Source organism: Corvus moneduloides, chromosome 9 (assembly GCF_009650955.1).
Source record: "Corvus moneduloides isolate bCorMon1 chromosome 9, bCorMon1.pri, whole genome shotgun sequence".
NCBI classification, from domain to species: Eukaryota; Metazoa; Chordata; class Aves; order Passeriformes; family Corvidae; genus Corvus; species Corvus moneduloides.
The window spans coordinates 9,404,181-9,431,054 of record NC_045484.1 but is presented as its reverse complement, the minus strand read 5'-3'; the positions used below and the strand labels follow the sequence as shown (position 1 = coordinate 9,431,054).

At 45.3% G+C, this 26,874-nt stretch overlaps 2 protein-coding genes and 1 long non-coding RNA gene across 12 annotated transcripts in view; 1 reads left to right on the top strand and 2 right to left on the bottom strand.

The window, feature by feature from the left end:
* The window catches only part of LOC116447755, a 41,434-nt gene extending 37,243 nt beyond the window's left edge, over positions 1-4,191 (top strand). For both annotated transcript variants that reach the window (XR_004241682.1, XR_004241681.1), the window contains 2 exons: positions 1,630-1,705; positions 4,104-4,191. This is a non-coding gene — a long non-coding RNA (uncharacterized LOC116447755). The remainder of the gene's footprint in view (positions 1-1,629; positions 1,706-4,103) is intronic.
* On the bottom strand, positions 4,145-26,289 carry LHX9 (LIM homeobox 9). 9 transcript variants are annotated; one of them, XM_032117246.1, is made up of 9 exons: positions 25,946-26,289; positions 24,614-24,711; positions 24,238-24,370; positions 18,838-18,897; positions 18,624-18,742; positions 16,736-16,938; positions 15,614-15,969; positions 10,008-10,210; positions 4,151-8,842 (listed from the first exon to the last, which is right to left on the bottom strand). In XM_032117246.1, exons 5-9 carry the CDS (start codon positions 18,738-18,740, stop codon positions 8,585-8,587), a joined length of 1,137 nt encoding a protein of 378 aa, XP_031973137.1. In that variant the 5' UTR covers positions 18,741-18,742; positions 18,838-18,897; positions 24,238-24,370; positions 24,614-24,711; positions 25,946-26,289; the 3' UTR covers positions 4,151-8,584. The 9 variants fall into 9 exon arrangements, with proteins under 9 accessions (XP_031973140.1, XP_031973142.1, XP_031973137.1 ...); XM_032117247.1 differs by lacking the exon at positions 18,838-18,897; XM_032117243.1 differs by lacking the exon at positions 25,946-26,289 and having other exon boundaries at positions 18,624-18,897; positions 24,614-24,731.
* Positions 19,196-20,221, bottom strand: LOC116447754 (translation initiation factor IF-2-like). Its single transcript, XM_032117256.1, has one exon. The coding sequence runs from the start codon at positions 19,848-19,850 to the stop codon at positions 19,293-19,295; it is 558 nt and encodes a 185-aa protein (XP_031973147.1). The 5' UTR covers positions 19,851-20,221; the 3' UTR covers positions 19,196-19,292.
* Positions 26,290-26,874: the final 585 nt, after the last annotated feature.

Below are 26,874 nucleotides of genomic sequence, written 5' to 3'. Positions count from 1 at the left end.
GCAATCCTGCCTGGACTGGCTTCACACGGGCAGAAATGGGACAGAGGAAACATAGGTGGCCAAAAGCACTGAAGGGAAAAAAAGAGTAAAATAATTTGGAGGATTCAGAGGATTCAGCTTACTTGAACTAAGAGATTTTTTTAATGAAGCGTTATTTAATTTAATGACAGAATTCTTCAGAGATACTCAAGAGAGGCCTTTGGAAACTACTTATTAGAGTGCCTGATCCCAAAAAATGAGTTTCTCTGTTATTTTTCTTAGGAAATAAAGGAAAAGCTCACACATTTTAAAACTCTTAATTCTGTAAAATTGTTTCTTCACTGATGCTATTCATTATGTCATTTTTTAGTTTTTTATAAGACCAGAAAGTCCAATAGGCTATTATAAGACTGATTTTCAGTTTCAGCAGACCCAGATAAAGAAATCAAGAAAATTTAATCAAAAAGCTCCAGATTTCACCAGAATTCAGCAGTCCATGTTAGAAATATGATTTAGACAGTTTGAGTAGGTTCAAGAACACAAATATGCTTTTAACCTCACCAGTTTTAATTTGCCCATATTATAGTACAAAGAGATAAAAAGATCTCAGATTCTGGATGTTATTTAAAAAAGGTCTGACCACTACAAATAATGTAGTCTTTTTTTTAATGGTACTATTTTAGAGGTAAATTGTGGCTTGAATATCTTCTCGATTTTGATCCATCCACAACAGCATAAGTGGTTAAAATTAGTGTTTTGAACCATATATTACTATGTAGTTGCTGTCATGTTAGTGCTCTGTTACAGGTTAAAAAGAGAAGAAATTGATTAATTCCAGTGAATTCTAACATTATTGTAAGTTTAAAATAATTCTGGACACGTAAAATATTTCTAATTGATCATAATGAACTAACTTCTTAATTTACTCTAGCCAGATTCACAAAAAATCCTATATCCGTCCAAGGGTTTGATTATTAAGAAATATTTGACAGACTGGAGTAGGTAATTACTTCAGCTAATGTAGTTACAGCTCATCTATGTAACTTCATATATAAGAAGCAAGGCAACTTCAAATTATAAAGCAGAAAGAAAGCAGTAATATCAGTCCGTGAGTCTGGCAGACAGAGCCTCAAAGCCGCAGCATTTTATATCAAATATGCTAGCAGGCACATAAAAGGCACACAATCCCATTCAAGTACTTTTCAGTGTCCATTTAACTTCTTTTTCTGTAGCCCACTCTTTCTCATAAAGTAAAAGATATTCTGCTGGACAGCCAGAAAAGAAAATGAGAGGTGTTGTCTAGCCCTTGTGGCTGCAGCCCGAGCAGTAACAATACAAGTTTCTTGGCAGATAAAAATACTCACCTCCAAGCTGCCAAGCTGGTTACTTTCTAAACTGATCTCAGCTCTCCCTACTGACATTACATGCATGGCTCCTTATTCTGATGGGATATGTATTTGTTTGGTAAAGGTGATTATCATCCATGAACTAAACAGAAGCCATGAGCCTGCATATCTCTCTGTCTAAGATATAGTAGTAATCAGGGCTTTCAGCTTTCCTGAGGTTGCATTTCATTTTACTGATTTTAGAACATCGGGCAACAATTTTTTATTTTGATAGATAATAATTCCTGAAAAATTCTTGTTACAGGTTGTTCTTTATTGCATCTCAGTTCTGGGATCAAGGTGCATGTGGCAAAGCAAGCTACTTGATCATTTACTCTATGGTAGGTCCAAATTCCTCTAACAAAATGGTGAAATAAGAATTCATAGCATGTTAAATAAAAAAACAACATCTCTTCCAGGGACTGCATGTATTTGCAACTTGATAACCATTTCTTAGCTTGTCCTTTCCCTTATTATTTACTTGCTATAGGCAGCATTCTCACAGATTCAAAATGCTATTTATCTGTTCAGCCTCAAAAATCTATACTGAAGTGCGCGACTGTGGTGCAAAAGGGAAGCATATATAACTTTTATTGTTTTGCAGTAAAATAATTATTAACAGTATTTTTATTCTCTGTTAAAGCCAAACTTGAAAAGAGAGAAAACTGGAAAATAACACTGATTTTTGTCAAGCTAGAGCTGCCCTTCAGTCTAGCTCTCTATTCCTACCAGCAGCAAATACCAGAAATTTCAAAGGATGCTTTTTTGCAAAAACATTTCCAAAACCAGAAGCATACTTGAGCCAGAAATGAGTACAGCTAAAAAAATGCTATCCTTTCTAATATTAATCATATTAGTTAAAATTAGAATTTTCTGTATTTTATATTGTTTGTTGTGATAAAATTCATCTGCAGAGGAGAACACCTTACAGTAACATGCAAGCCAGGAATTCAGTGATTACCATAGATTTGTTTTTCTGGATATTGGAAGAAAAGCTGGCAAAATAATCTGTACACTTAAATGCATCAAGCGCTACAGTTGGGTTTTTGTCAAATCTATGAAAAGAAAAAAATAAACCATACAAATGTACAAACTTCTAACATAAAACCTACTACAGAAAAATTTTTTACAGTAAAGGAGTATCAGAACAAAAATTATGACAACTGCCTTTGCTAGAACGTGGAAGCATGGAGCGTTGCTTCCCGTAGGTTTGAATGACTTAAATAAATATGAAGGTACTGGTTATCTGAAGGCAAGACAAGGATGTGTGTATAGGTATGTGTCGAGATAAGTCTGTGTCAAGTGAGAAGCGCAAAAGAATTGTTCAACATTGCAGAATAACTGAATAAAGTCTCTGACACTATAGTAGCTTCTGGAAATTCCAGTAGTATAATTTGTGTCCTGCATTTGGCTGAAGGAGGAAGAAATATTTTGAAGTCAATTTAATGCATGTGCCACGTGCTTGGATTAGCAGCTCTGAAGGATGAAGTCCAAAGCACAGAGCAGCATTGCTGTCCCATATATTCTATCTCATTCTGAGGGTTATGCTTTCTTTAGAGACAAGAGGATAATTTAATCGCCATATTCATTCAGCTCCTGGCTCAAAGCCCATGGAACTGGAGACAGAATATTTCACCAATTGCAGTGGGCTGCAGTGTCATCCTTCTGTCACTTGACCCGGTCCTGCAAGCCATTTCTGTGGTGAGAATTCTGAGTGAGATGTTCTAGGACTGCACAATTTGACTTCATTTTCAAGACCAGGACAGCAAAGAAATGCTGTGTCTAGACATGGATATGTATCCCCTACAAAGACCCCTAAGACATTTCTCACTCACAACAATACTGAAAACCTACTTTTGCCTTGTGTTCTCTCAAGCCTTGTCTGAAATGTTCCTTTCCTTCTTTCTCAGATAATGCTGGCCTTTCAACATGTTTGCTTTCTTAATGCAGGAGGCAGTTCTGTATCTCTGAAAAAATTTCGATTGTCTAATGCCACTTGTCGGGTCAGTCAGAGCACTGTGTGCAGGACTGTCTCCAAACAAAACTAAGTGTTGTTAAGAAAAATCAAACCTTAATGTCTAAATCAGACACAGAAAAATAAAATTGTCCTGGTTTTATTTTAGATTTTGCCAGTATTTCACCAGGATTATTTAATTGATTTATTTTTCTAATTTAAATGAGGTGAAAAATGCAGCACATGGACAGGTATCTAGACTAGAAATATCTCTATTAAGTATTAAATTGGGGGGGGGAGAAATCCAACTTATTGAAGAATACAGTGATTTACAAAAGAAAAATTATAGTGCATAGGTTTTTTTCTTGGTCCTAAGCACCACCAAGTTCTTTACTGATTGGAATAATTAATGGTTGTATATATTTTCCTAAGGACAATGAGAGGAAACCACATTGTGGCTGTGACACGAATAATTGCTTTCCTACATTTACTTACTTTCTGCAGTAATAAATACACATAAGGCTCAGCTTAAGAATTTCACAATAGACTTAAATTTCTGATCAAGCTGATTTGAATTAAGTCCACTATGCTAACCTTTTTCAATAGAACTTTACAACATACTATAAAACTGTTGTTTAAACAATGCTTCCCATAATTACCACCAATAAATGATACCTTTTTATTGCCATTAGAACACTCTTAGTTACCGGTTTCCAGAGATTGCTGCAGTAACCTGTACATAACTTTGTGTTACGTTGTTAATAATTGTATGGTTTTCTTTTTAGAATTCTGAAACTGGAAAGGTTTAAGAAAACATGCAAAATGCTGAGGATACACGTAAGTGAAATATTTAATGTCCATCATTCATAAAAGTTACATTGTTTACATAGGGTTCATTAGTATATAATAAAAATGTCATCTTAATGAAAGATTTTCTGGCAAGTCTTTTATATGTTAATTTGTTTAACATATGCTTTGGCTATACAGCTAAATAGGAATATATTTTAAAAAATCTTTCTGCAAATAGTTGCTCAACAGTTACAAAACCTCATTACTAAGAATTGGTTATTGTTACACTTGCTTGTTGGCTTGTAAAAATCATCTGGGATTTGGACTCGGAATCTTAGGACCAACTCTATGTAGCAAACTTGCTCATTGCATAGTGACCATGTAAACAGCTCAGGGACACACAAACTATATCCTTGTACTCTAAAGTCACTGAGGATTTTACACACTGTACTGCTCATGTTTTCTTATATTGATGAAGAATTTGGGGATTGTTTTATTGTCAATGCAGACAGGAATTTCTTTTTAAAACATGTCAGTTTTATACAAGAAGTTAAAAAATTTAAAAATTAATACCAAAGGAAATAATTTTACACTGTGCAATAGTATTGCTACTTCGTTCTTTTTGATTTTAGATATATATATAGCATATTGGAACTGCACTGTACTGCTTCCTTTCAAAAGAAAAGTTTAAATTAGTTGGAACAATTAGCTATGTGTTTACATAAAGTTAACTATGTTTGCGTCAAATAAAATGTTTATTAATGAAAGGTATTATACAAGAAACATCAAAGAGAAATTCATCATACAGAAATGTACACTATATGTGACAGATGGAAAAGTGCATGCAGAGTTGTCTCATTTAAAAAAAAATAATTCGGAAACAATAGTACTAAAGTTACTGGGTTTTGATTCCTATGATCTCGGATGAGTGAAAAGTTCTTGAATTTACAAAAATCCATTTAACAGATATGACTAGTACACATTAGCAAGCAAGTGGAATGAATGCACTCAGGTTTTATTTTACAAGTACTTGTGCTTGACAAATGTGATTTTTTTTAAAAAAAGAAAAGTTTTCTTCGAATATGGGCTGGGTAGATTGCTGCCAGGTTGCTCTGGTTTTATACATAGTTTCTCTAAATTTGTTTTTGATACCACACAATTTGTTGAAGCCTTCAGTTCTGTTAATTAGACACCATAAAATAACATATGTTTTGTTAACATTCAGGAAATGACATCGAGTCTTTTATTTTTATTTTTTGGCTCAATAGATTTTTAAATGTATGATTATCATAACCTAATATTGTCTTTGTCTTCACTGCAGTGGATTTCCGATCAAACTTTTCCCCTTCTTTTAATACTTTAGGGAATTTTCAAACGTCGGGATGTTTGGCTGTAATGCCCCATGATTTGTTCTCCCTGAAAGAAATCATAGTGACAATTTATTAAACTACAGAGCAACCTGGCTTTTCAGGGTCTGCAATTCTATTTTGTGCTCAATATACCTAGCATTAAATCTGGATTCATTTCATCATACTATTTAGGTTATATTTGTCATGCAATTACTTTAGCTCCTAGTTTTCTGGCTTTTTTAGAGGGCTAAGACAGGGTTTCAGTATCAAATCAGTGGGGCATTACTTTGCATGTTCAAAAAAGGAGGTTAAAAGGCTAAAGTCTAAATTGCACCAGCAGTAGCATATACATTGAATATGAAGAAATTGAAAACCTAAGAAGGAACCGTACTTGAAAATATTTAAAAGGCCGTGTTTCTGTGTTTAATACCAATTGTTCAGCGGTACTGTAAAAGCAAAGAGACACACAGGTACATGTAGACCTTAAATTTTTAAAAAGAAACAAAAAAAAACCCCAAACCAAAAAAAAAAACCCAACAAAAAACTGATGGGAAATAAAACTCCTTAGATTCAAAATGGTTTATTCACACAAATTTAATAGGATATATCACAATTGTTTGGTCCATAAATATTTAGGGGAAATAGTTTCTATACAATGCATTTATCAATAAACAAAGAAACATGGACAATTTTGCTAGACCACTTACTGTACTATAAACACGAAGCTCAATATATAAGATTATTGGATTTATCAACTATATCTGAAAGAGTGCACAACTGCTTTCTATGACATGTTTGTCCCCTCTAACAGGATACACCATAAAAAGAGTTTCAGAAATAAGAGGTAAAACAGTACAAAACTAGTGAGGTGTCAAAAGGGCTTAAAACAGTTAATTTAACAAACAACACATATATCCTGATTTTTCACAAACTTACTCCCAAGGTATATCATAAGGCACATAGTAGAACTGAGTTTTAATTAGTCTACTTAATAAAGTAGATCTCTAGTACCATATATTGTTCTGTCAAAGAACAAAATTTATAAGTATCAATATTTTTACCTGTAAAAGTGTATTAATAAAGATCTCAGCCTTACCAAGGTCTTTTGGTCTGGTTAGTGGTAAATGCCCATAAGGTAATAGAAATAGGAAAAGTCAAGATTCAATATCCGTAGAAGATGATAACCATACTTGCTAAATATATAATGGCAAACACACCTTTCTTCTATTACAGTGTTAACATCTCTTCCGTCATCTTTTTTAAAAATAAGCTACTTTTCTGTGCTAATTTTCTAAAAACCCTGAGCAAAAATTACAATAATGCACTTTAATGTGGGCAGTGAACTGTCAATATGTAACCACACATTTATACAGCCAAAAAGGACACCTTTAAAATATATTAAATAGCCACTTTGACCACCAAAAAGAGATTTGATGGTGTCTAAAAAGTGGGGTATATGTGCAAAGTTATTCTTAACAATCCACTAAAAGCAAGACATAGATCTTGACTGGTTTTTGTTCGTTTTTGTTTCTGAGACTCTCCACAATCTAATTGGTGTTCAACTACAATAAAAGGATACAAATGAACATTCACCACTGCCCAGACCATTCAGACTTTTAGCTTAAATAAAACTAAAAAAAGAAAGATCACTATTGTAAACTAAGAAATGTATTCAGATCAGCATCCACAAGGCTTCTGAGTTTATCGGCTTCGAAGTTATTCACTGCCAATTCCTGGTTTTGTATGATTTTTGCTAACATATTTTTCTTTTATATAAAGTTTAAAAAGTTAAAGTATACATTAGAGATATTAATGAACTAAAGATTTTAAGTTCCTGTGTTAAACAAAGTGTCTGATACAATCTCAGGAAACATCTAAAGTAAATTCAAAATAGTAATGAATAAATTGTACTGAAATTTTTTTCCTTAAACATCTTAATAAATTATATTTTGCTTATTTCCATTTTCCCTGAAAAAAAAAAAAAGTAGGATTTATCAAAAGTTCATTTGAATAGTACGCATGCATACACCTTCTTGAAAATTATTTTTGTGCCCACTAAAGTAACTGGGCAATCTCCTGTTTGCTTTAAAGGTACGGCATTGAAGCCGTGTAGCGAACTGCAATTTTTATCTTTTTTAATTACAAAACTTCAGAGCTGCTTGACAGACAAAAATTAAAACCCCTTCCTAGGCAACATTTCAGATCAGTAGGACTCTCCACTTGCATTGTTACTTTGCTATTTTTGCTTTAATGACATCCTTATAGGAGTGAGCTCACTCTGGAGGCTTTTTTCCAGATCTTGCCTCCTTAGTGTGCAGGGCACAACCAACAGCCTGGTCCTGCCATCTTCACCCACACATGCTCTCATCACTGGTCTCTCCCCAAGTCCTCCATCCAGGCATGGCTTTCAGTGGTGGCCAAGGACGTCCCAGATGGGTGAAGAACTGGCAGAGGAGCGTTTAGCTATCCCAGTGAGACTCCCCAGTGCTCAGCAAGGAGCAGGCTTGCGACTAATGCATTAAGGAAAGAGCACTGGTACTTGCAGTCTGACTGTTTCCAGGATTAGTTTAATTCCTCTTGTATTATTTTTCAACATTTAAAAAATAAATCATACAAAACTTTTGGATGTATTATAAAAATAAAATTAAATTTGTGGTTCTTAAATGCTGTAAGTGAACATACAATCCTGAAGCAGCATTCTTTTGGCTATAATTAAAATGCTTTTTATCTGGTTATCAAAGAGGAATAGAATCTTCTTTTTTTTGGGGGGGGGTGGTAACAACGAATTTTTTTCAAGGTTCTGGAAATAAGTAACATACAATTTTAAGAGGCACTTATTAGAATGATTCATAACCTTCTCTTCAGTCATTTGATAAATTTAAAGAATTTGAGTACAATTTAACAACAATAAATGTTCATTTATTATAGCAACATGTTACTTCAAACTCATTTGCCAGGTGGCTGCAGATGCTACACATCGAGCTGTTTATTTTCCCAAATATTTTGTGGGTTTGTTTGTTGTTTTCTTTTTTTTTTAAAAAAAAGGCTTGAAAATAATAATAATAATTATAATAATTATAATAATAATAATAATGAAGAGTAAGAATAAAAAAAAAAAAAATGAAATGTTAGAAAAGGTTCGTTAAGGTAGTTTGTGAGGGGCTCCCGGATTCGTGGCTGTCCAAGTTAGAGGTCACTGATGTCACTACAGTGATAGTGGGATTGGTCAGGTCTGTTAAAGTGGTCGCAGTGCCGGGTGGAGTGAGTGCGCCGCTGTCTGCTGAGGGCGGTGCCGGGAGCGAGGTGCCGTCAGCTTTATCGACACCCCCATTCTCCTGCCGCAAAAGGTTCCTTCTGAATTTGGCTCTTGCGTTTTGAAACCAAACCTGCAAACCAATCCCAATGGATTTCTTTACCGATGCTTGTTTTGCTTTGCTTATTTTTTGTCTTTGTTCTTGCTTTTTTAAGTCATTTTTGATGTTTGATTTTGCATGGCACATCACCTAAGTCATTCTATATCTTTTCTGCTACTGGTGGTACTGACCCTCTGTGTACAGGCTCAGTGCTACAGGTGCTCACAGACCTCAGAGTGCAGCCTCGAGAAAACTCTGTTTGCTCGCTTACCTAAAGAAAGCAACTTTCTTGATGGCCACGTAGTGTTTCTGGGGTTGGGTGTAGCTTTGGGGTCAAGACACATAAAGATTGAGGAAAAGGGTGAGTGAGCAGACTTTTGCCAAGGCTGAAAGTTTGCCTTGATTATTTGAAAAGGCTGAAGACAAAGGAGGGGTAATTACACCATCCCTGTCATACAGACTGTTGATATGGGTCATCTAATCTTTCTGTTCTGTGAGGTTCACTGGCAGTGGTTTAGGTGACATGTAACACAGACAAGGAATTGCCGCTAATAGATTCTCCTTCTACCTCACTCGCTGCCCTTCTTTGGCACTCTGCATGTAATACACACCTCGTTTTAACTTCACTGAGCTATCACACACCATATAGGGATTTTTAACATAATTTGCTAGGTTGTCCTTCACAGGGAAGTGCCTTTTGACTATGTAGGCCCTTAAGAAAAACAGTTGTCTAACAAGCATTGAGAGGGGGAGCCAGCTGGTCCTGGAGGATCATATTGGTCAAAGCTTGCTTCAAACACATCAGGGATCTGCTTACTGAAGGGCCACATTAACTCCTTCAGGGGAGCCCAAAGGCTTCACCCATAAAATCAGTAGATTTGCCACCTTTATCCTTAGTGCAATCACCACAGAGAGACCACAGATCCCAGGATATCTACCGGGTGGGTGGACTCTGAAGACATTTTCCTCATGTTGAGGATGCAGCTAATCATAAACCACAGTTTAGTGTTTGGCTGCCTTGGGGCAATAAGGCACACATTTGGCACTCCTGCCACGTAATAGTATACCCCTCTGCACACCCACTAGGGACACACCCAGAAAAAGTACTTTTCTATGTATATTGCTATTGTTACACATAAGGGAAAGACTATTGACTAGCAGGGGAAAATTCTGTCAAGTCTGTGATGTGGCTTCTTACCTGCAGAACTCTCTTGGTCAGGCCTGTTTTCTGGGCAAGCTGCTTGAGGTCCTTGGCATCTGGGTTGTGGTTGATAGCAAAATAGGACTTCATGGTACGAAGCTGGTGGTGTTTGAAGGAGGTACGCATGCGCTTTGTTTTCTGGGATGGGGGATAAGGCTGCTGGTCTCTGTCCAGGTGATCTGCCTCATTCTCATTACAACCTGTTGAATAAACAAAGTGGAACAAGGAGTTAGAGGCCATGCATCATGTAAATGATGCAGTAAAGGGTTGATCAATGGAAATGATCAATAAAGGTAAAAATCTTGAGAGGGAGGGAGAGAGGGAAGGCAGGAAGGAAGGCAGGAAGGCAGGAGGGAAGGCAGGAAGGAAGGCAGGAAGGAAGCAAGGAAGGCAGGAAGGCAGGAAGGCAGGCAGGAAGGCAGGCAGGAAGGCAGGCAGGAAGGCAGGCAGGCAGGCAGGAAGGCAGGCAGGAAGGAAGGCAGGAAGGCAGGAAGGAAGGAAGGAAGGCAGGAAGGAAGGAAGGAAGAAGGTACAAGGATAAGTACAGATGTGATAATTAAATTAGACCAAAAAAGATCTAGAACATTATCATTTCCTGTTCTTATAACATGCTATGACCCCCAGGCCTGTACCTACTAAGGGCAGACTTAGAAAGTTCTCTCTCCTTTGGCATTTATTTCAAATAAATCTTTTCCCTGTGGTGATGGTTTTGCTTTGGGCGCTCAAAGAGTCATTTGAAATCTCATTCAGATTTTGAAATCTCACTCATTGAAACATTCTTAGCTTGAGAGAAGAGTAAAGGTCAAACCAGTGTTTTGAATGTTCCTGAGCTTTTCCCCCAAATCACAAGCACCTATAAAAAGAGATGTACAGCAGGAAAGTTTGTTATGACAGTTCATCAAGAAAGCTGACTTTTTTGCTAATAAAATAAATGCTTTTGGACTCTGCCTGGGAGTTTATATGAACTGCTCAAAGCCCTTCATCTGTAAAACATATCTAGGAAGCAGTTGCATCCAGACTTGATCCAGTCCCCCAGCCACAATCAGCAGTAGCCCTTAGCTGGTACTGGTTTAGGACATTTCTGCAAGCAAGCAGCTAGGGGCTCAAAACTTAAAAAGAGTTTCTCTGCTTTTTCTGATTCAGTATTTTCAAAGTGTCTATGAAGGTTTGTTTCAGATTACACTTTTATGGGTGTGAATTGTACACAAGAGTTGCAGCTGTTTGGGGACAGTGGCACCATTTCTTCATATTGGAGAAATAAATCACAGTATATATCACAGAAATATATCACAGTATATTTTTTTCAGAAAAAAAAAAAAAAAAAAAAAAAAAAAAGCGTCTGTGCTTTTCAGCCTAAACAAAAAGGGTTAGCCATTTCTAGGATCTCATTTTATAAAGATAGCTCAGTCACACAGGAGAAAATTAATGGTGTCATCATAGCAGGGAATATTAATTAAAGAAGAGCTAATTAAAAATGTTTCAGAAGGTCTGTAAATTCGACTGAGTTTCATTAGTTGCTCTTTTTGATTTTTGAACTGCTTTCCAGTAGTTACTGGATTATTTACAAGGCCTAGCTGATCCCCATTTCTAATTGACAGAGAGAGAGAAGAGAAAGAGGGAAAGCACAGAATACAGAGAGACTGATGTAGGCAGTGCTGAAAACAGAGGCAAAGCAACTTGAAACCACAGGAAAATAAAAAGCTTCTTGAAGGTGTTTTCTCTTTTGAATTATAAGACAAGTCAGCATGAACAGATGCTGGTAAGACAACGCTTTGACAGAAAATCAGGTGAATATTTAATTATAGCTAGCTTTGCTCCTAGTCTTGGTAAGAAGTATATCTGTACTTTCAAACAAAGTAAGCTGACACTTCTGAAAAGACCAGGAGTTGAAAGTTGCCTTAAAAACAATTTCAGACCAGATTCAGATTGTATTTACTACTTGTTTTCACAAGCAATCACACTGCCTTCAGTCAAACTGCGTGGGCTGTAACTTATGAGCTGACATATATCGGAGTACCAGAATTCAGTCCTCAGGTTTTACTTCAGAGTTGCAAGCTGCTTGTTTGTGTTATTTTCCTTGGGTCGCTCAGGCTTACAGCAGCAACACAAACTTCCTCAGGCTCCTCTGTCCTGCTTACTGCCTTTGTTTCTGTACTCTACTTTTTTTTTGTCCTTTTTTTTGTGTCAATGGTCTACTTTATTTTGGATTTTATTTTCAAGAGAAAATGAGAAGAGGGTTCCAAGAATCTTCAGACAATCCTAGTTTATATAATGATTACACTCTCTGTTTTACATAAGCAAAACAGTGTTGTAACACTTGGTTTGGCCACATCATAGGGCAGAGTTTTACACTATCTCCAGGAGAACTAAGGGAAAGCAAGAAGTCAGGCAAGACATTGCTCATTTCTTTGCAGCAGGATTGGAGGGTTGTTTAATTTTTGCTTTCAAAAGAGCTAGAACAGTTTGTTTCTTATTGCCAAGAACTCTTCAGATGAGCTCTTCATAGTTTTTCACACACACACACACACACACACACATATAATGAAATAAAGTAAACAGCTCTTTGAGGAACAGCTGTGTAAAATATTTTCCTAGGGAAATCTTCTTCACCATCTCATTTCTATATCCTGTAAGCTGTAAGTCAACACAGTTTCCCTCAAAATACATATTAATTATGTGATATAAGATGTAATATAGAGAAAGCCTTGAATGTTTTAAGTACTTTTGAATAGTTTCTTCCATTTTTCACATTAATTCCAGGCAGCTCACAAGTATGAGTGACTTCTACCTCATAACATTTTGAGTTATTTATTGTTGTGTTTTCACTTTACTACCGAGGAGCTGAGAAAAAGAAATTAAACTAGCAAACAAAATACAGAATAGAAAAGCTGTTGTAGATCCTGCAGCAGAGTCTGATTTTCCATTCTGGACCAGGGCTCAGCTCCCCTGAAACATAATGTGCACACAAATCTAAGCCAGGGCCTGCTGGATGGCTGTGAATACACACATGCTCATGCTCAGCTGGGTGAAGTTGTTGGCTCCATCGGAGTTTCGTTTTTAAAACTCGGGGTCGTTTTCCGTAGTGGCTTGGCACAGGGGTATGGACACCGCTGCTGGGACTGTTTGGGAAGGTACTTGACTTACTGGGGAGGTCACAGCCGGGGTGCCCCCAGCCCCGGAGCGCCGAGAGAGCCGCGGGCGGGGAGCTGCGGGCGCGGCTGCGGAGCGCGGTCCCGGCTCGGTACACGCCGGCGCGGGGGCGATGTGCGGGGCAGGGCTGTCCCCGGCCGGGGCACCGCGCCGCGCCATCCCCCGGGGCCACCCTGCCCGGACACCGCCCGCCCGCCGCTGCCGGGGCTGCGGGGCCCCGCTCCTCTCTCGGAAGGAGGCAGCCGGGTATCCGACGTTTAATTCCTGCGGACTGCTTGCCCTTTGTAAATGATTACGTGCAAGAGCAGTTACTGAGTCACAGGGCAGGGAACGAAAAATGTGTGTAGGGAAGTGGCTGCCAATTAGTTAGAGACTTTTTTTTTTTTCTCTCAAGAAGCGATTTCATCTACTGCAACTCATTTCGTAGCTGTTCCACATTCGCTTTCCTCCTCCTGGATCTGCAGCACAGTGGGTCAATGGGCTGGAGCCGTTTGCACCGGATGCATGGTTTGGCTGCAAACTTTCTCGAGACCATGTGTCAACCCTGGACATTGCTAGATAATATTTATAAAAGAAAATAAAATCACGGCCCTAACAGAACAAATTTCTCAGCCATCTAGCCTGAGTCCAATGCATCAGAGCGTTTGCTGATTTGTTTTGGTTTGGTTTTTTTCTCCCCGTTGCCCGGAGGATTCTGTGAGTTTCTCAATGCAGTGAGCTGTATTTTCATAATGGGTGGTGCTTTTTAATCTGATTTGGAGTCAGTGGTCCATCTTATATGGCCCGTTGTTGTAAAGAAGGGTAGTTTTAAGACTAGTACACAAAAATTACATCAGTGTTCACAAATGTCTCTCTTGAGTCCTGATCTGAAGTTTAAGGGGTGCTTTATCAGATCCACAACTCTTCATCCTGCCCTAACTTCTGATTCTAATTCTAACGCTAAGTTGTCCCTAGAAATATTTCCCTTTAGGAATCTGGGGATTCGGGTGATGCTGTGTGGACCAGGGATAGAGACCAGAGAGGAGCGCGGGTGGACGGGAAATCCACCGTTGGAAGCTGGGGCTGAATGAATCCTGGCTGCGCTACAGGTTCCCTTTTCTTTAGCAGCTTTCAGGATTGATTGGAAGCAGCTCCGTAGCCAGGGATTCCAATGTCATCTTCAATTAACAAGGAACAATTAGCGCAGTGATTACCCTGGCTCCAAGGTCTACGCATCAGAGGAGATGAAATCGCCTTGCACAGCTCCCCGGTTCCCAGCTAAAGCCCGTTTCACGAGCGGCCCCAGAGGAGGTGCCGGGGGAGGGATGGGGAGGGCAGGGGGGCGGTGGAAGATTCCTTATGGATCTCAGTGGCAGCGGGTTGAACTTGGTGGACGGGAGAGAGCTCCGGGCCGAGAGCGGTACGCTGTTACCGACCCGCCATTGTCGGAAGGGGAGGCCCTGACCCCTCTCCCGGCTCCCCGGTGGGGCCAGCGGTCCGCAGCCCTGGGCCCGGAGCCCCCGGCTCCCTGCCCCAGCCGGGACGGCTCCACACTTCACGGGGAAGCACACCTTGCATCACTCTTGCTGCCCACGGCTTTCTTTCCTCTGTTACCGTCCATCGGAAGCTTAAGTTTCTCTAAAATAATTTTGGAGTCGGGAGTTTGCTGATTCGTATTTACCCTTACTGCTTTCGTCTTTTATCTAATGAAGCTCTGCCTCAACTGCTTGGTCATACCTGAAACTCCTTCACCTCTGGCCGCTAGCACTCTTCATACACGGTTTGGGTACTCAAGTACTGGAGTTAGAGAGGATATTTAATACAGGGCAACACTTGTTCCTTTCCTACTGTTGAGAGAACAGAAACCGTTCTCATTAATTACATTTGTTAGGGTCTAGTTACAGGGAACAACATTTACTCGTTGACCTCTTGTACAGTTTGATCATTTATGAGTCAGTAAAACAAAATTATTCAGCCTGAAGAATTAATCACTGTAAATTCAATATAGAAATCGATATGTGCATACTACATTGGTGTTGTAGGAACCATATATAACTTTAATTCTTTTTTCTCTGATTCATTTGGTTACTCCTAAATTGAGGTTTAAGTGGTGAAATGCTTTTAGCTAATCAAATATAAATAATGATAACTGTATCTCTGAGATTCCAACAGAGAAAGAGCTATGTGGTTTTGGGGTTGGGTTGGGATTTTTTTTTTTTTTTTTTTTTTTTTTTTTTTTTTTACCCTGGGAAGTGGCTAAGTTTGGGTGTTTGACATTAATAGGCAAAGACAGCCTTTGAGGAGGGCTGCTGTTAGCTTTCCTGCAAACGCTCCAACCCTCAGAGGGCTGTTTGTTTGATTTTCCAATGGTTAAGCAAGATTTGGCCTGGCTGAGTTACTCACGCACTGCCTGGCTGAGGGGAAGAATGCTCTGTTCGGGGGAGCGGGAGGCAGACTCGGCGTGTGTTTCCCACCTGAGTTGTAGCTGACGATGTCCACTCCCAAGGCAGGGCTCTTTCGTTTCCTGGGCCTCCCCTTCTGGACCGTGCCAGTGCCGTTGAAGTAAGGCAGGGCCAGCCCTCCGCTCTTGGCAGCCAGCTCGGTGTAGCTCAGCTGAGGGGGGTATTCTCCTTGCAAAAGGGACTCGAAGTGGGCCCTGCAGTAAACCAGGTTGTCCTTCATGCCAAAGTGGTCGCCCGTGGTCAGAGTCTTGTTGCACGTGGTGCAGGTGAAGCAGCTCAGGTGATAAACCGATTCCCTGGCTCTCATGACCATTTCGGAGGCTGAGATCCCAAGGTGGCAGCGGGCACATCTCTGCACGGAGAACCTTCTGAAGGAAACAGAAAAGTGGGCATCAACTAGAACGGCAAAGGCAGAGCTTGACCCGGTGCCTCCCGCCTTCCCTCCCGGCCACGTGAGGGAGCCTGTCCTCGACGGGGTCGCGCCCCCCCGGCCCCAGGACGGCCCGTGCCACCGGCTGTGGCCCCTGGCCCGCCTAGTGTCGGGACATCCTCAGGGAGCCGATTCCGGGGTCCCAGTGTGAGCGCCTCGCACTCTCCGCCGAGCTGAGCTATTCTCTCAGGACTTTGGCGAAAGCCCTGCCGCTGCCCGTGAGCAGGGGGCCAGGCAGGCCGGAGCGCGGGGAATCGGTCCCCGCTCTCCTGGCATTCCTGTCAAGACGAGAAGAGCCGCGAGGCGCTGACCAGCCGGACAGCTGCAACACACGGACAAGCGGGGCCCGCTCCCGGGCCCGGCCGCGGGGCTGGGCGGGGGCGGCGGGCTCCGGCCCTCGGGGAAACCGGCAAGCTGCGGGCAGAGGGAAATTTTGGTCGGGTCTTTACGGAGGGAAACCGCCGAGCAGCGGGAGAGCCTTCGCCTGTTTGTGCACCGCCACACATGCTCAATCAGCGCGTCCCCTGACGGCCCGTGCAGTTCTGAAACGTGCGAGACTTTTCTGAGGGGACGCGTTTACAGGGTTGAGGAATAGCTGACTGCGAAAAGCTACCTTTGAAAGCCTGTGTGGAGAAAAGAGCGTTTCGGTTCACAGTGCCTTTTGAGGGGATGTGTTTTAAACCCATGGGGACTGATTGCTGTACCTGTAGTAATCCTCCTTGCAGTAAATACTGCCGTCCTTGGCAAAGCAGGTGAGTTCTGACTCCAAAGCCAGTTTACATTCACAGCACTTAAGACACCTGAGGTGCCATTGTTTGTCAACAGCCAGCAGGTAATATCTGTCTGAGATCTTCCCTCCACAACCAGCACACAAAGCAGGCTTCTCGGGGCTCATGGGGGGCATGTTCTGCAAAACAACCACACCACAAGGGATGAGACAGGGAGAGAAAGACAGGCAGGCAGGCCGGGCTGGGGACGGGTCCTGCGCAGGGCCCGGGGCTCGTACAAAGGCACGGCTCTCTGGGACCAAACTCTTGGCTCCCGGCGGGAAGTTTAAGGGGGAACCGGGACCCGCTAGCAAAGTGTTTACCGCGATTCACAGTAAACCTCTCCTAACGATCTAATGTCTTTTCTATACGTGAAGGCAACGGATTAGGCCGCAGTAAAAAAAGCAAAGCCCATTATTTTCTGAAGTTCTGAACTTAAAGTCTGAGGCTTCCCCGTTTCTTTAGCGTTTTAATCTTAGAGCAATTCACAGGAACAACATTTTAAAGTAGAAAAATACCGGTTTGCTGTTCCTAAAGTTTATGGCAGAGGGTTCAGGCTTGCACTCATTCTACGGCAAATTTGCACCCGTATTTAAACGAGCCGCAACCGCGTCTCTAAAGAAAGACAGGCCTTTTAAAACAGAAGCAAGAGAAAGGAGACAGGTGGATGGTGTAAAGAGCAGCAAGTATGAACGCTCACCGGCCCTAGGGACGTGGGCAGAAAGCTGGCGCGGGATGTTTTCAGCTCAAACCAGCATCTTTTTGTCAGTAAACTTCTGCAAGTTCCCATTGATCTGCTCCCCACGAGGAGTGTCGCTCGGGACAAAGGGAGACGGAGGGACGGCGGAGACAAAAGCTCGGCCGTGAAACTTGGGGTAGCGTTTGCTGATAAAGTAACAGGGGGAAAAAAATCCAAAACATCTTGTTCTAAAGTGACAACTGTTTTAAAGTGGCAACTCCGCATTCATTTTTCAATCTGAAGTTGTGTTCCTCGCCCCCTTTTCTTTTTGCAGCAATTGAAAGGTGAATTAAATTTACATTGTAAATCCTCATGTAACAAGGCATGACTTTATTTAAGAGAAGTGGTAAAGGACCCTATGGCCCAAAGCCTTAAAGCAGTTTTCCAGGCCGTTACTTTGTGTGCAGAGCCTTGTGCGCGATCGGCGGAAGCCCTACGAGTTGGAGAAAGGGAGATCTCGCTTTGCACAAAGCCCAGCGTGACACTCGATTTCTCCGCCATCCCTTAGTACATTTCTGAAGACTTCTGAAGACTAAGGAAAGAGGAGATGTTACTTTCTAACTAAGTAGTCGGCCGGCATAACACTCAGAGAGAGCGGAGCCTCTTTGTATCAATCACACACTTCAGACCAAAGACAGTTGTGAAAAGTAAGCAGTCGCGGTTTGAGGTTTAATTTAGGAGGTGCCAGGAGCGCAGAATAAAAGTAAAGCACACCTCGGGAGCTCCAGCTGCAGCCCTGCTCGCAGGGGTAGAGCGGCCGCAGGCAGCCGAGCAGGGGCAAAAGGCTGCTCCGCCGCAAGGGCTGAAATCCCGTCCCTGCTACGATTTAAAGCAGTTTCCCCGTTACTCCAGAGAGCGCACGCAACGACAGGGTTTAGACAAATGTATAATCGAGCCTGGCCAGCACAGCACCCAGCGTTATGGGTGGGTTTACAGGGAGCCTCGGAAAGGGTTCCACAAGTAAGGGGTGACAGGGAAGGGGCAGAGGGAAGCAGCGTCTTTCTCTTCCCCAAAGTCAGGGTCTGTCCCGATGCGGGTCCATGCTTGCAGGGATTCCCTTGCAAAGAGCGCCAGCTCCTTTCTTACCGTTTCTCGGCCGTTCATCTGTCCCCCTTTGGCCAGGCGGGACTCGGTCTTGGATCGCCTCTCCATCTCCTCCATGATTCCTTGGATGTGGCCTCCGGAGATCCCGTGGAAAAGCATGGCTGGGGGACGGAAAGGACAAGTATTTTCTTCTGCTCTGCACCCCACTATTTCCATATACAGACCCCAGAGTCTTTAGATCATCCAAAATGTTTACACCGAGGCGCACAGCGAGGTTGCAATAGGAGCTTCTCTTCGCGCAAGCACTGAGGGCTTCCTGAAGATGTGCAGAAAACAAACAAGGGGGAGAAAATGTAATAATAATTAGTTTTAAAAATAAAATAATAAAAGCGAGCTAAAGGATCTGTTACTGTTCTGGAGAGCTAGGGCTTCTGACTGGAGAGACTTGGACCTGGGGCAGTAGAATCAGTCGGGAAAGGATATAGTTTTGAATACAAAGAAAGCAAAAAGAAGTGCTATTTTCAGCAGTCCCTGGTTGCTTTAAAGTTCCCAGTGCCTGTAGGTTGGATTTGGGACTGCTGCTTTCCGGAGCTCTGTCCAATTTGTTAAGAGACTAAAGCCAGCCCATTTTTGATAATTTAGTAGGAGGAGTTCTCTCCCTTGAGCTGCCACTGATTTTTATTCAGACAACAAAGACCTGTCATACTCCTCTCAACCCCTAGTGATGGGCAAGCAGTGACAAACATTACGGTCGGGGCTGTGGGTGGGGTGGGATTTATTACCTCCTCCAAACACGGAGTCCCGGGAGTTGGCGGAGACGGCGCCTGGCGAGGGACAGGGTGGCCCGGGGCCCCGCTCTCCCCCCGGGGGCCCCGCTCTCCCCGGGCCGCGCCGCGGGAACCTCCGTTCGGCGGCCGCTCGGGCTGGCCCCGCCGTGCCTGGCTCCGCCGCGGGAACGGGAGAAGGAAGAGGAGCGCCGGTGCGGGGCAGCCGAGGCGGGACGGAATGGCCGGAGCGCTCCCCGGGCCCGGGACCCGCGGAGGGGTGCTGAGGCGGGAGGGAGCCTCGAAGGCAGGAGGGGCCCGGGCAGATCGAGCGCCTCCCGGGGCGCTGCCCCCCCTGCTGCCCCGCGGGGCCCCCGCCAGTACGCGCAGCAGGATGCGGCCCCTCCGCAGGCACTCCGCGGGGCCAGCCCCGGCCGGCCCGGGGACGCCCTGGCGGGACTCTCTCCCCTCGCCCGCTCCCCGGCCGCGGACTGCGAGCGATCATTGTGTGCAGGGGACCGGGCAATGCATTCCTTCCTGGCTAATCTCTCTGTCTGCTCTCCCTCCCCTCCTTTTCCCGTTTTCCTACTTACTTTTCACACCACTCTTCCTTGCCTTTCCCTGAAACAGCTGCCGGCTGTTTCCTGACACCTCGATCCCTACTGAAGGATCTTCCTGGCGGCAGTCCTGCGCTCCCTGCTCCCTGGGGGACACTCCACACCAAGCCGTAGTGCGACTAGTGAAAGAAGTACCCCAGCCCCCACTTCCTTTCCAAAGCATCCCAGAGACATCCTCAGGGGCTCCTCGAGTCACCTCTTCCATGTAACCCAAGATTCAGGCAGCCAGTTTCCTCCCTTCTCTTTCCCCCTAAGTAGCTAAAATTAATGTTATTTGCAGATTGAATGTTGTTACATTCCTGCGAGTGCCAGAATACAGCTCATAAAACACAATTTCACACAAAGATGAAGTCAATCAAGTGAAATAAGCCGGGATTTTTTTTCTCTGTTGGCACACTAGACCCTGGACAGCAGGGCTGCTATTTACTGTAAGTAATGTAATTAGCCCTTTTGGATGGAAATCAATGCGTTGTGTATATGTGTGTGTTTTAATAAGAGAGTAATAGCTATAAAACCAACGAGACTCAAAGGGCTGAGGGAATCTCCCTTAAAAAGGGCAGATCCCTCCAGAAGCCGTAGACTTCTGCAGAGCACTCCTGGTTCGGGGAAAAAAAAAAAAAAATCTATGTGTGGGGAAGGAGGAGGGAAAGATAGGCTTTCCTTGGAGAAAACAAGTCAATTAGCACAATAAGACATCACGAAAAATAAACAAGGTGATTCAATCCGGGATACGGGAGTTGTTCGCTCGGGATCCCCAAACCTCCCCCACCCCCTCCTTCCCGTCTCCGCTCCGCGACGCCCCGGCTGCTCCGGGAGACGGGCGGAGGTGCTTCCCTCTGGCCCCAAGCCCCGCTGGGGAGCGGGAGCGCGGCCGGCACCCCCGCGGGGCTGCGCTGCCCGGGCCAGCCTGGTTGCAGGGCCGGCGGCTTTGTCGAGAGAGCCGGGGAGGAGGGAAGGGAAAGGAGGGGCCGCGGCTCTGCGGGCGGGGGCGAAGCCCTGCGCGGGAGGGATCGCCCCGCTCGCCCTGCGCCCGGCAGGTACCGCCGGCGTGCGCCCGCCTGGCTCGGGGAATCACAGTGGTGGCTGTCGACACAGGTCAAAAAATCTCCCTTGGAGACGAGTTTATTTCTAATCGTTGCAATATAGTCTTTCCACTCTACAGGCACGTTCAGGGTTTGTTCTGGGTGTTTTCCCCTTCGAAGGAAATTTTTCTGTATTCCCATCCAGTTGAGTTGTTGGGGTAACTCACCCTGCCTCCGCTTCGTGTTGCATCTACTCTCCAGGAAATGGTCTGCATTTCCCGTGGCTCTTGGGTTGCCAAAGACACCCCGGCGTGTGCCAGGCAGAGCCACTCGCCGACCCCCGCCCGCCCGGGCTGGCCCCGCAGACCCGTCTCGGAAGCCCCGCCGCCGCCGTCCCTCTGTGTCCCTGCCGGGCTGAGGACCTTCAAACTCATCATACCAGCCGGGAGTGGGGAGAGGAGGGGTCTGGGGGAAGCCCCCGGCTGCCCCTAGGCCCAGTTCCCTCGGGAGCTAAAGTGGGGATCCTGTGCCTCCCGAGCAGACTGTACCCCCGCCTCGGGTGCCCCGGGTGCGGGCACCGCTGTCCTCTTCTCCCGCTTATCTCGCGTTTGCTGTCTCGGGTTCACCGAAACACTCTGCAGGTGCGGCGTCAAAGCATCGGTCCGAGGCAGAGACACGGAAAATATTGTTTGTTAAATTCCCGTCTCTACCTTAGCTCGACGGCGCCGTTAGGAGTAATTGGGCAGACTCATAACAAAACTCAGAAATGACTGAGCCTCCTCCGGTTGGACACACTTAATTAATTAGAGGGTCCTTTCTTTCTGCTCCATCAGGTACGGTTAAGGATACGCTACTAGCTACTGCTGCTCCAGTAAAGGAGGCCAGGGGTTTCCAAGGCGTTTTCTGATTAACATCCTAATGCTGGCAGACCACTTCTTACCTAAAGGGACACTAAAAGTTTGTTGCTAGCATCAAACGTGACTTCTCCGTTTCCAAAAGGCCTGTAGGAGATCAAGGTAAATCTATTTCAATGTTCCTGAGATCGCATTCCTCGCTGTGAACTGGAGCTCTGCTGCTCTAAGGCAGGCTGGTAGCGAGAGGTTGCCATTATAACACGAGGGATTCCGTAGAGTTTTGCTGGTTTGCTTGGGGAGGGGAGAGAAAAGCTCACAAAGAACACGACAGGGAATCTAAAATCCAAATCTACGAGCCTGTCCCTCATGAATCCATCGGCATTAGCACTTTGTCTGTGAACGGCAGTTTCCCATCTCAGGGTGCTTTTATCTCCTTTCGCCGCAGCATTTGGGGAAGAATATCTGATGTGCAATATTCGGAATATTTTAGTAACATGACAGGCGCTCTCGGTCTTTTCCTTTCTGTAAGGCTCTACCCGAACCCCCCAAGCTAATGGGGGGGGGGGGGGGGGGGGGGGGGGGGGAGATACATCGCTGTGGAGATTTCCACAGGTACAGAGTTTTCCTGCCCACGCAGGGCTGGAGAGCTCCCGCGGACATCCCGCTGGCCCCGCCGCAGCCCCTGCCCGCAGCTCCGCGGGCGCTGTCTGGAGCCGCTTCCACCTTCACGATTAGCGTGTGCCCTGGGAAGATTTCAGCGTGCGGTCACTGGGATCCGCTCTGCCACCGAGCCCGCGTTCTCCCTGGCCACGGGCTACGGGCTAAAGCCTATCACAGCGTGAACGATCTTGTGTTTAGTTCGGGGGATTTAGGACAAGGTCTATATGCAAATTAATAATTGACCAACAATAATTAGGAGAAAGGGGAGGGTGTTCAGGCGGGGGGTGGGGGTAGGGAGGAGGAGGTGTTCTTTGAGGAGAAATGGTTTGGATTTCGCCTGCCGCATTTGAGGCCGTGGCGTGTCCGGCTGCAGGCACAGGGCACTGCCCGGGCCAGCCGCCTCCCGCCCCGCAGGGCACCAGAGCTTCACACCCTCTCCGTCAGCACCTGAACTTTTCAAGACACTTCCAGTTTAATCATTTCCAGAAATTTAATGTCCGTAGTAATAACAGCAACAGGATTACGATCCTGTTGCCTGCGAGTCGGGTGGTTAAAGCCAGGTCTATTTTTAAATCCTAACGCTATTTTCTGCTCTACGAGCTTGTGGTGGAGTACAGTGCTATTAATGATCAGCCTCATCTCTTTGTAAAGTCCGCGGGCACTGCAACCAATCTAGACACAAAGAAGGGAAATCTGAATAGAATTACAGCTCTTGGCGGTGGCACCGAATGTAGCTAATATCGTTTTCAGTATTCAAATAGGTTGCGGTTTATTTTTCAAATTTATTTTTATTTTATTTTATGTTTTTCTTTTCAAAGCCCAACATTATTTAAAAATCCACTTCGGAGTCAAATACAACATATTTAGCATCACCATCTTTCTCCTCCCCTTAGTCCTCTCGAGTGTGCCGTAGAGCTACTTTCGGATCGCTGTGTTAGGAACATGTTAAAAGCCGGTGCATCGCAGCCAGACTCGGGCAGCAGCCCCTCTCCTCCCCTGCCAGGCTGCGCGGGGCTGGCGGTGCGAGGGACACAAGCGCAGGCTGTCTTTAATCGTAATCGGCATCGGATTAAAAACCCCCAAACCTCCAATGTGCTTGTACCTCCCGGTAATCTGAAAACATGTCCATTAAGACACGTATTCATTTGCTTAGGGAGATGATATTTAAATAAGAAACAACTAGGTGCTTTGCATAGTAATCCCAAACACGTATCTCCATAGCCAAGCGCTGTGACTGACCACAAACAAGTGATCACACAGCCAGAAGAAAGCAGGAGAGGCAGATTATTGTCTAACACGAAACTGTTCACCGCCCAGGACCTCAGCACTGTCAACTCCTTAGTTGTCTGGTATTAACTGTAATCGTATTTGCACTCCGGTTGTAATTAAGCCATCGGAAATTATCGTATTTTGCTGCTTCCGAAAAGGACTCCCTTACAGACTGGATTCCCAGACAGGTGAAAGGAGCCATTCCATTAAAAAAAGAACAAAAGAAGAACAAAAAAAGGGACATTTTTTAAAATTGAGCTGAAAGGCCCAGCCTTCCCATGATTAGCTATTTTTCTAGATTAAAACAGATGCATGAAATGTTATCTGCGAATACACCTGGGGAAAGTACCATTCTGTGTTGGTAAAAAAAAATCCCAACCAAACAAACAACACCAGAGAAACACCCTGCAAATTACATCCGTCAGGTCCACATAGCTGCATTGCTAGCAAAGACTCATGCAGGAGCTTACCTTGAGACCTTAGAAGCTTCTTCCAAAATTGTACCCTCCTTAATGAGAGATGAGGGATGGGTTTTGAATGGAGAGGAGACGCAATGATCTAGCCAGTAGATGGAGGTTGTTCCTTGCTCCTAGCAGAGGATCCCTATGTTAATTAAAATAAACAAGCTGCTTGGTGGAAAGATTTTTTTTCCTCCCTTCTCTCCCTCTCTCTTCCCGCCCTCTACATAGCCTCTGATACAGAACTGACGTGAATTTCTAACCTCTGACCTTTCGCCAACATACACTGATACCTGCCTTTTATTTTCTGTTTGTTTCGAAATATTTCCGAAAACAAAATAAATAAATAAAGAAGAAGACTGAATGAAAGCAAAAAAATAAATCCCACCTCTCGATTTTGGCTGCTTTGCTGGATTTTCTTGATTAGCTGTCTCAGCTCCTCAGTAATCAGGTGAGGTGTTAATGGGGAGCTGGTTGTAAATAAAACTAATAAAGCAAAGAACATATTAGGAAATTAAAAAAAGGCGAGGACTGAGAGGCTGTTAAAAATATTGTAGAGAGCTGAGCGTTTCCCCATCACATCGGTTTTTTCGTGCTGTGCTTATTCACAGCTGAGCAGCAAACCCCGGGTTGTTGCCATCTCTCCACAATTTTTTTTCAAATCGCCCTGAACCAGCCATGGACTGCATCAACCCTTCCCACTTTCATAAAAATCCTCTCAAATGGAGTCGCTAAACAGCAAACTTCAGCCTGATCTGATGTGATATGATATATGGATTCATGGAGCAGCCTCGCTTTGCCAAACCCGATGAAACTGTGAGTTGTCATACAATACTACGCAGTCAAACCTGGGATAATTGTAAAAGTGAACCCAATTTAACCCATTAGAATAAAATCAGATGCCAAGATGAATCGGAATCATTGCTTCTTAGGTGACAATACTGATGACAATTGATCCACCGGCTCAAAACAATAGAAAAATATAGGGTCGGGAGTCATTTCTCGTACTCCCTCCCAGGGGGAAGCGGGGAGCCGTCGGGGAGGCAGGAGCCGGCTCCCGGCCGGACTGCGGAGGGGCTGCAGCCGCGCCTCCCGCCGGCCCCGGCGGAGCGGCTCTCGCAGGAAGGGGCTCACTGCGAGGACCTTGGGGCCAGGGAGCTGTTACTGCAGCAGCCACACGAGGTGACTTCTCGCTTTGGCTTTGTTCACCCGTTCCTCTTTACTCCTGCCACAGTTTCTGTCCTTCTCCCCTGAGCCATGTGACCCTCAGGTTTACGTGGCCAGCTTGGTAATCTATCTAAAAAAAAAAAAAAAAAAAGACAAGTAAGGGATGCTAATGATCTTCCTCGGAGTTTGTCAGCGGAGCCCCGGCGGCGAGCGGAGGAAGCAGGGCGGGCTGGCTCCCCGCCGGGGTGCGCACCGGCGGGTGGGGGTCCGGCCGTGCGCCCGGGGCAGGGCGGCGGCGGGTCCCGGTCTGCCCCGGCTCTGCCGGCGGGGCAGCAGCTCGGCAGCAGCCGGGGAACAGCGCGGTGGCACCGGGAGCCCCTCTCCCCGCCCCGGGCTCCGTCCCGGCCGGCGGGGGCAGGCCCCGCGCCCGCCCTTCCGTGAGCAGGGGTGGGGAGCGTGGGCAGCCCGGGCCGCCGCGGCGGGTCGTGCCCGTGGTCCTCGTGAACGCGGGCGGGCAGCAAAGGGCACATCCCACCCAACAGCAGCGGCTCACCTAGAGAAACCGGCCAGGAAGGTGTGGGTCGGGGGGGGGGGTGTGTGTATGGGTACTTCTGGCGGAGAACCTAAAAGCCGAGTATGTCTCTGCAGGAGGAGTGGATTTAGGGCAGGGACCATGAGCTCTCATCACGTAGGGTTTGCTGTGCCAGCTCCGGGGCCATTGTAAACCCGTCTTGCTCCCACGGTTCGAATGGCGAGAGCTTTTAGAATAAGGTTTCGTTGGATCCGCTGGCGACCAGGAAGTTTAAAGCCATCCCGAGCAAAGGCGGGAGCAGCCCCGGGGCAGGGGTAGCTGAATCCGTCTGTTTGTGCGTGCCGGGAAGAGGCTGAGAGCTCAGGGAGAGAGGGGCCTTCATGGGACTTGCTGTCTTCTTAACCTCCCTGGGAGAGCAGCCGCCATCTGCGCCAAGGTACAACAATAAGAATTATTAGTATCATAATCACCGCGGTTGTTACTGCTGCGACTTTGAGGGAGAAGCCCAGCCCGGCTCCGGCTCCGGCCCCCTGGACGCCGCAGCCGCGGGCTCTGCCCCGTTTCTCCTCTTACTCTCTAAATCGCCTAAAATATTTTTTTCCCCAATTACCAGCGCTCTGATGGGAGCAGGAGGCAGAGGAATATGCAAGGCTCATAATAAGCCACCTGCTGCGTCGCGCCTAACTAATGCTATGCTTTATTTCATTACTGCTGCCGCGGCAGCAGCACCGGCCCGTGCGTTACAAATTCCCCACACAGCACAGACAGCCGGGACAGGACCCCGGCACGCCGGCGGGGGCCGGGGCTCGGTCAGCATCAGGGACCGATGCTCGGCTCCTGCGCACGGAACGCGGACCCACGGGCGGTACCGCGGCGCGGAACCGGGTCCCGCCTGCTGCTGTGGGGCGCACAGCTCCCTCGGTCCGTTCAGAGCTGTCTCTCCCGGCAAT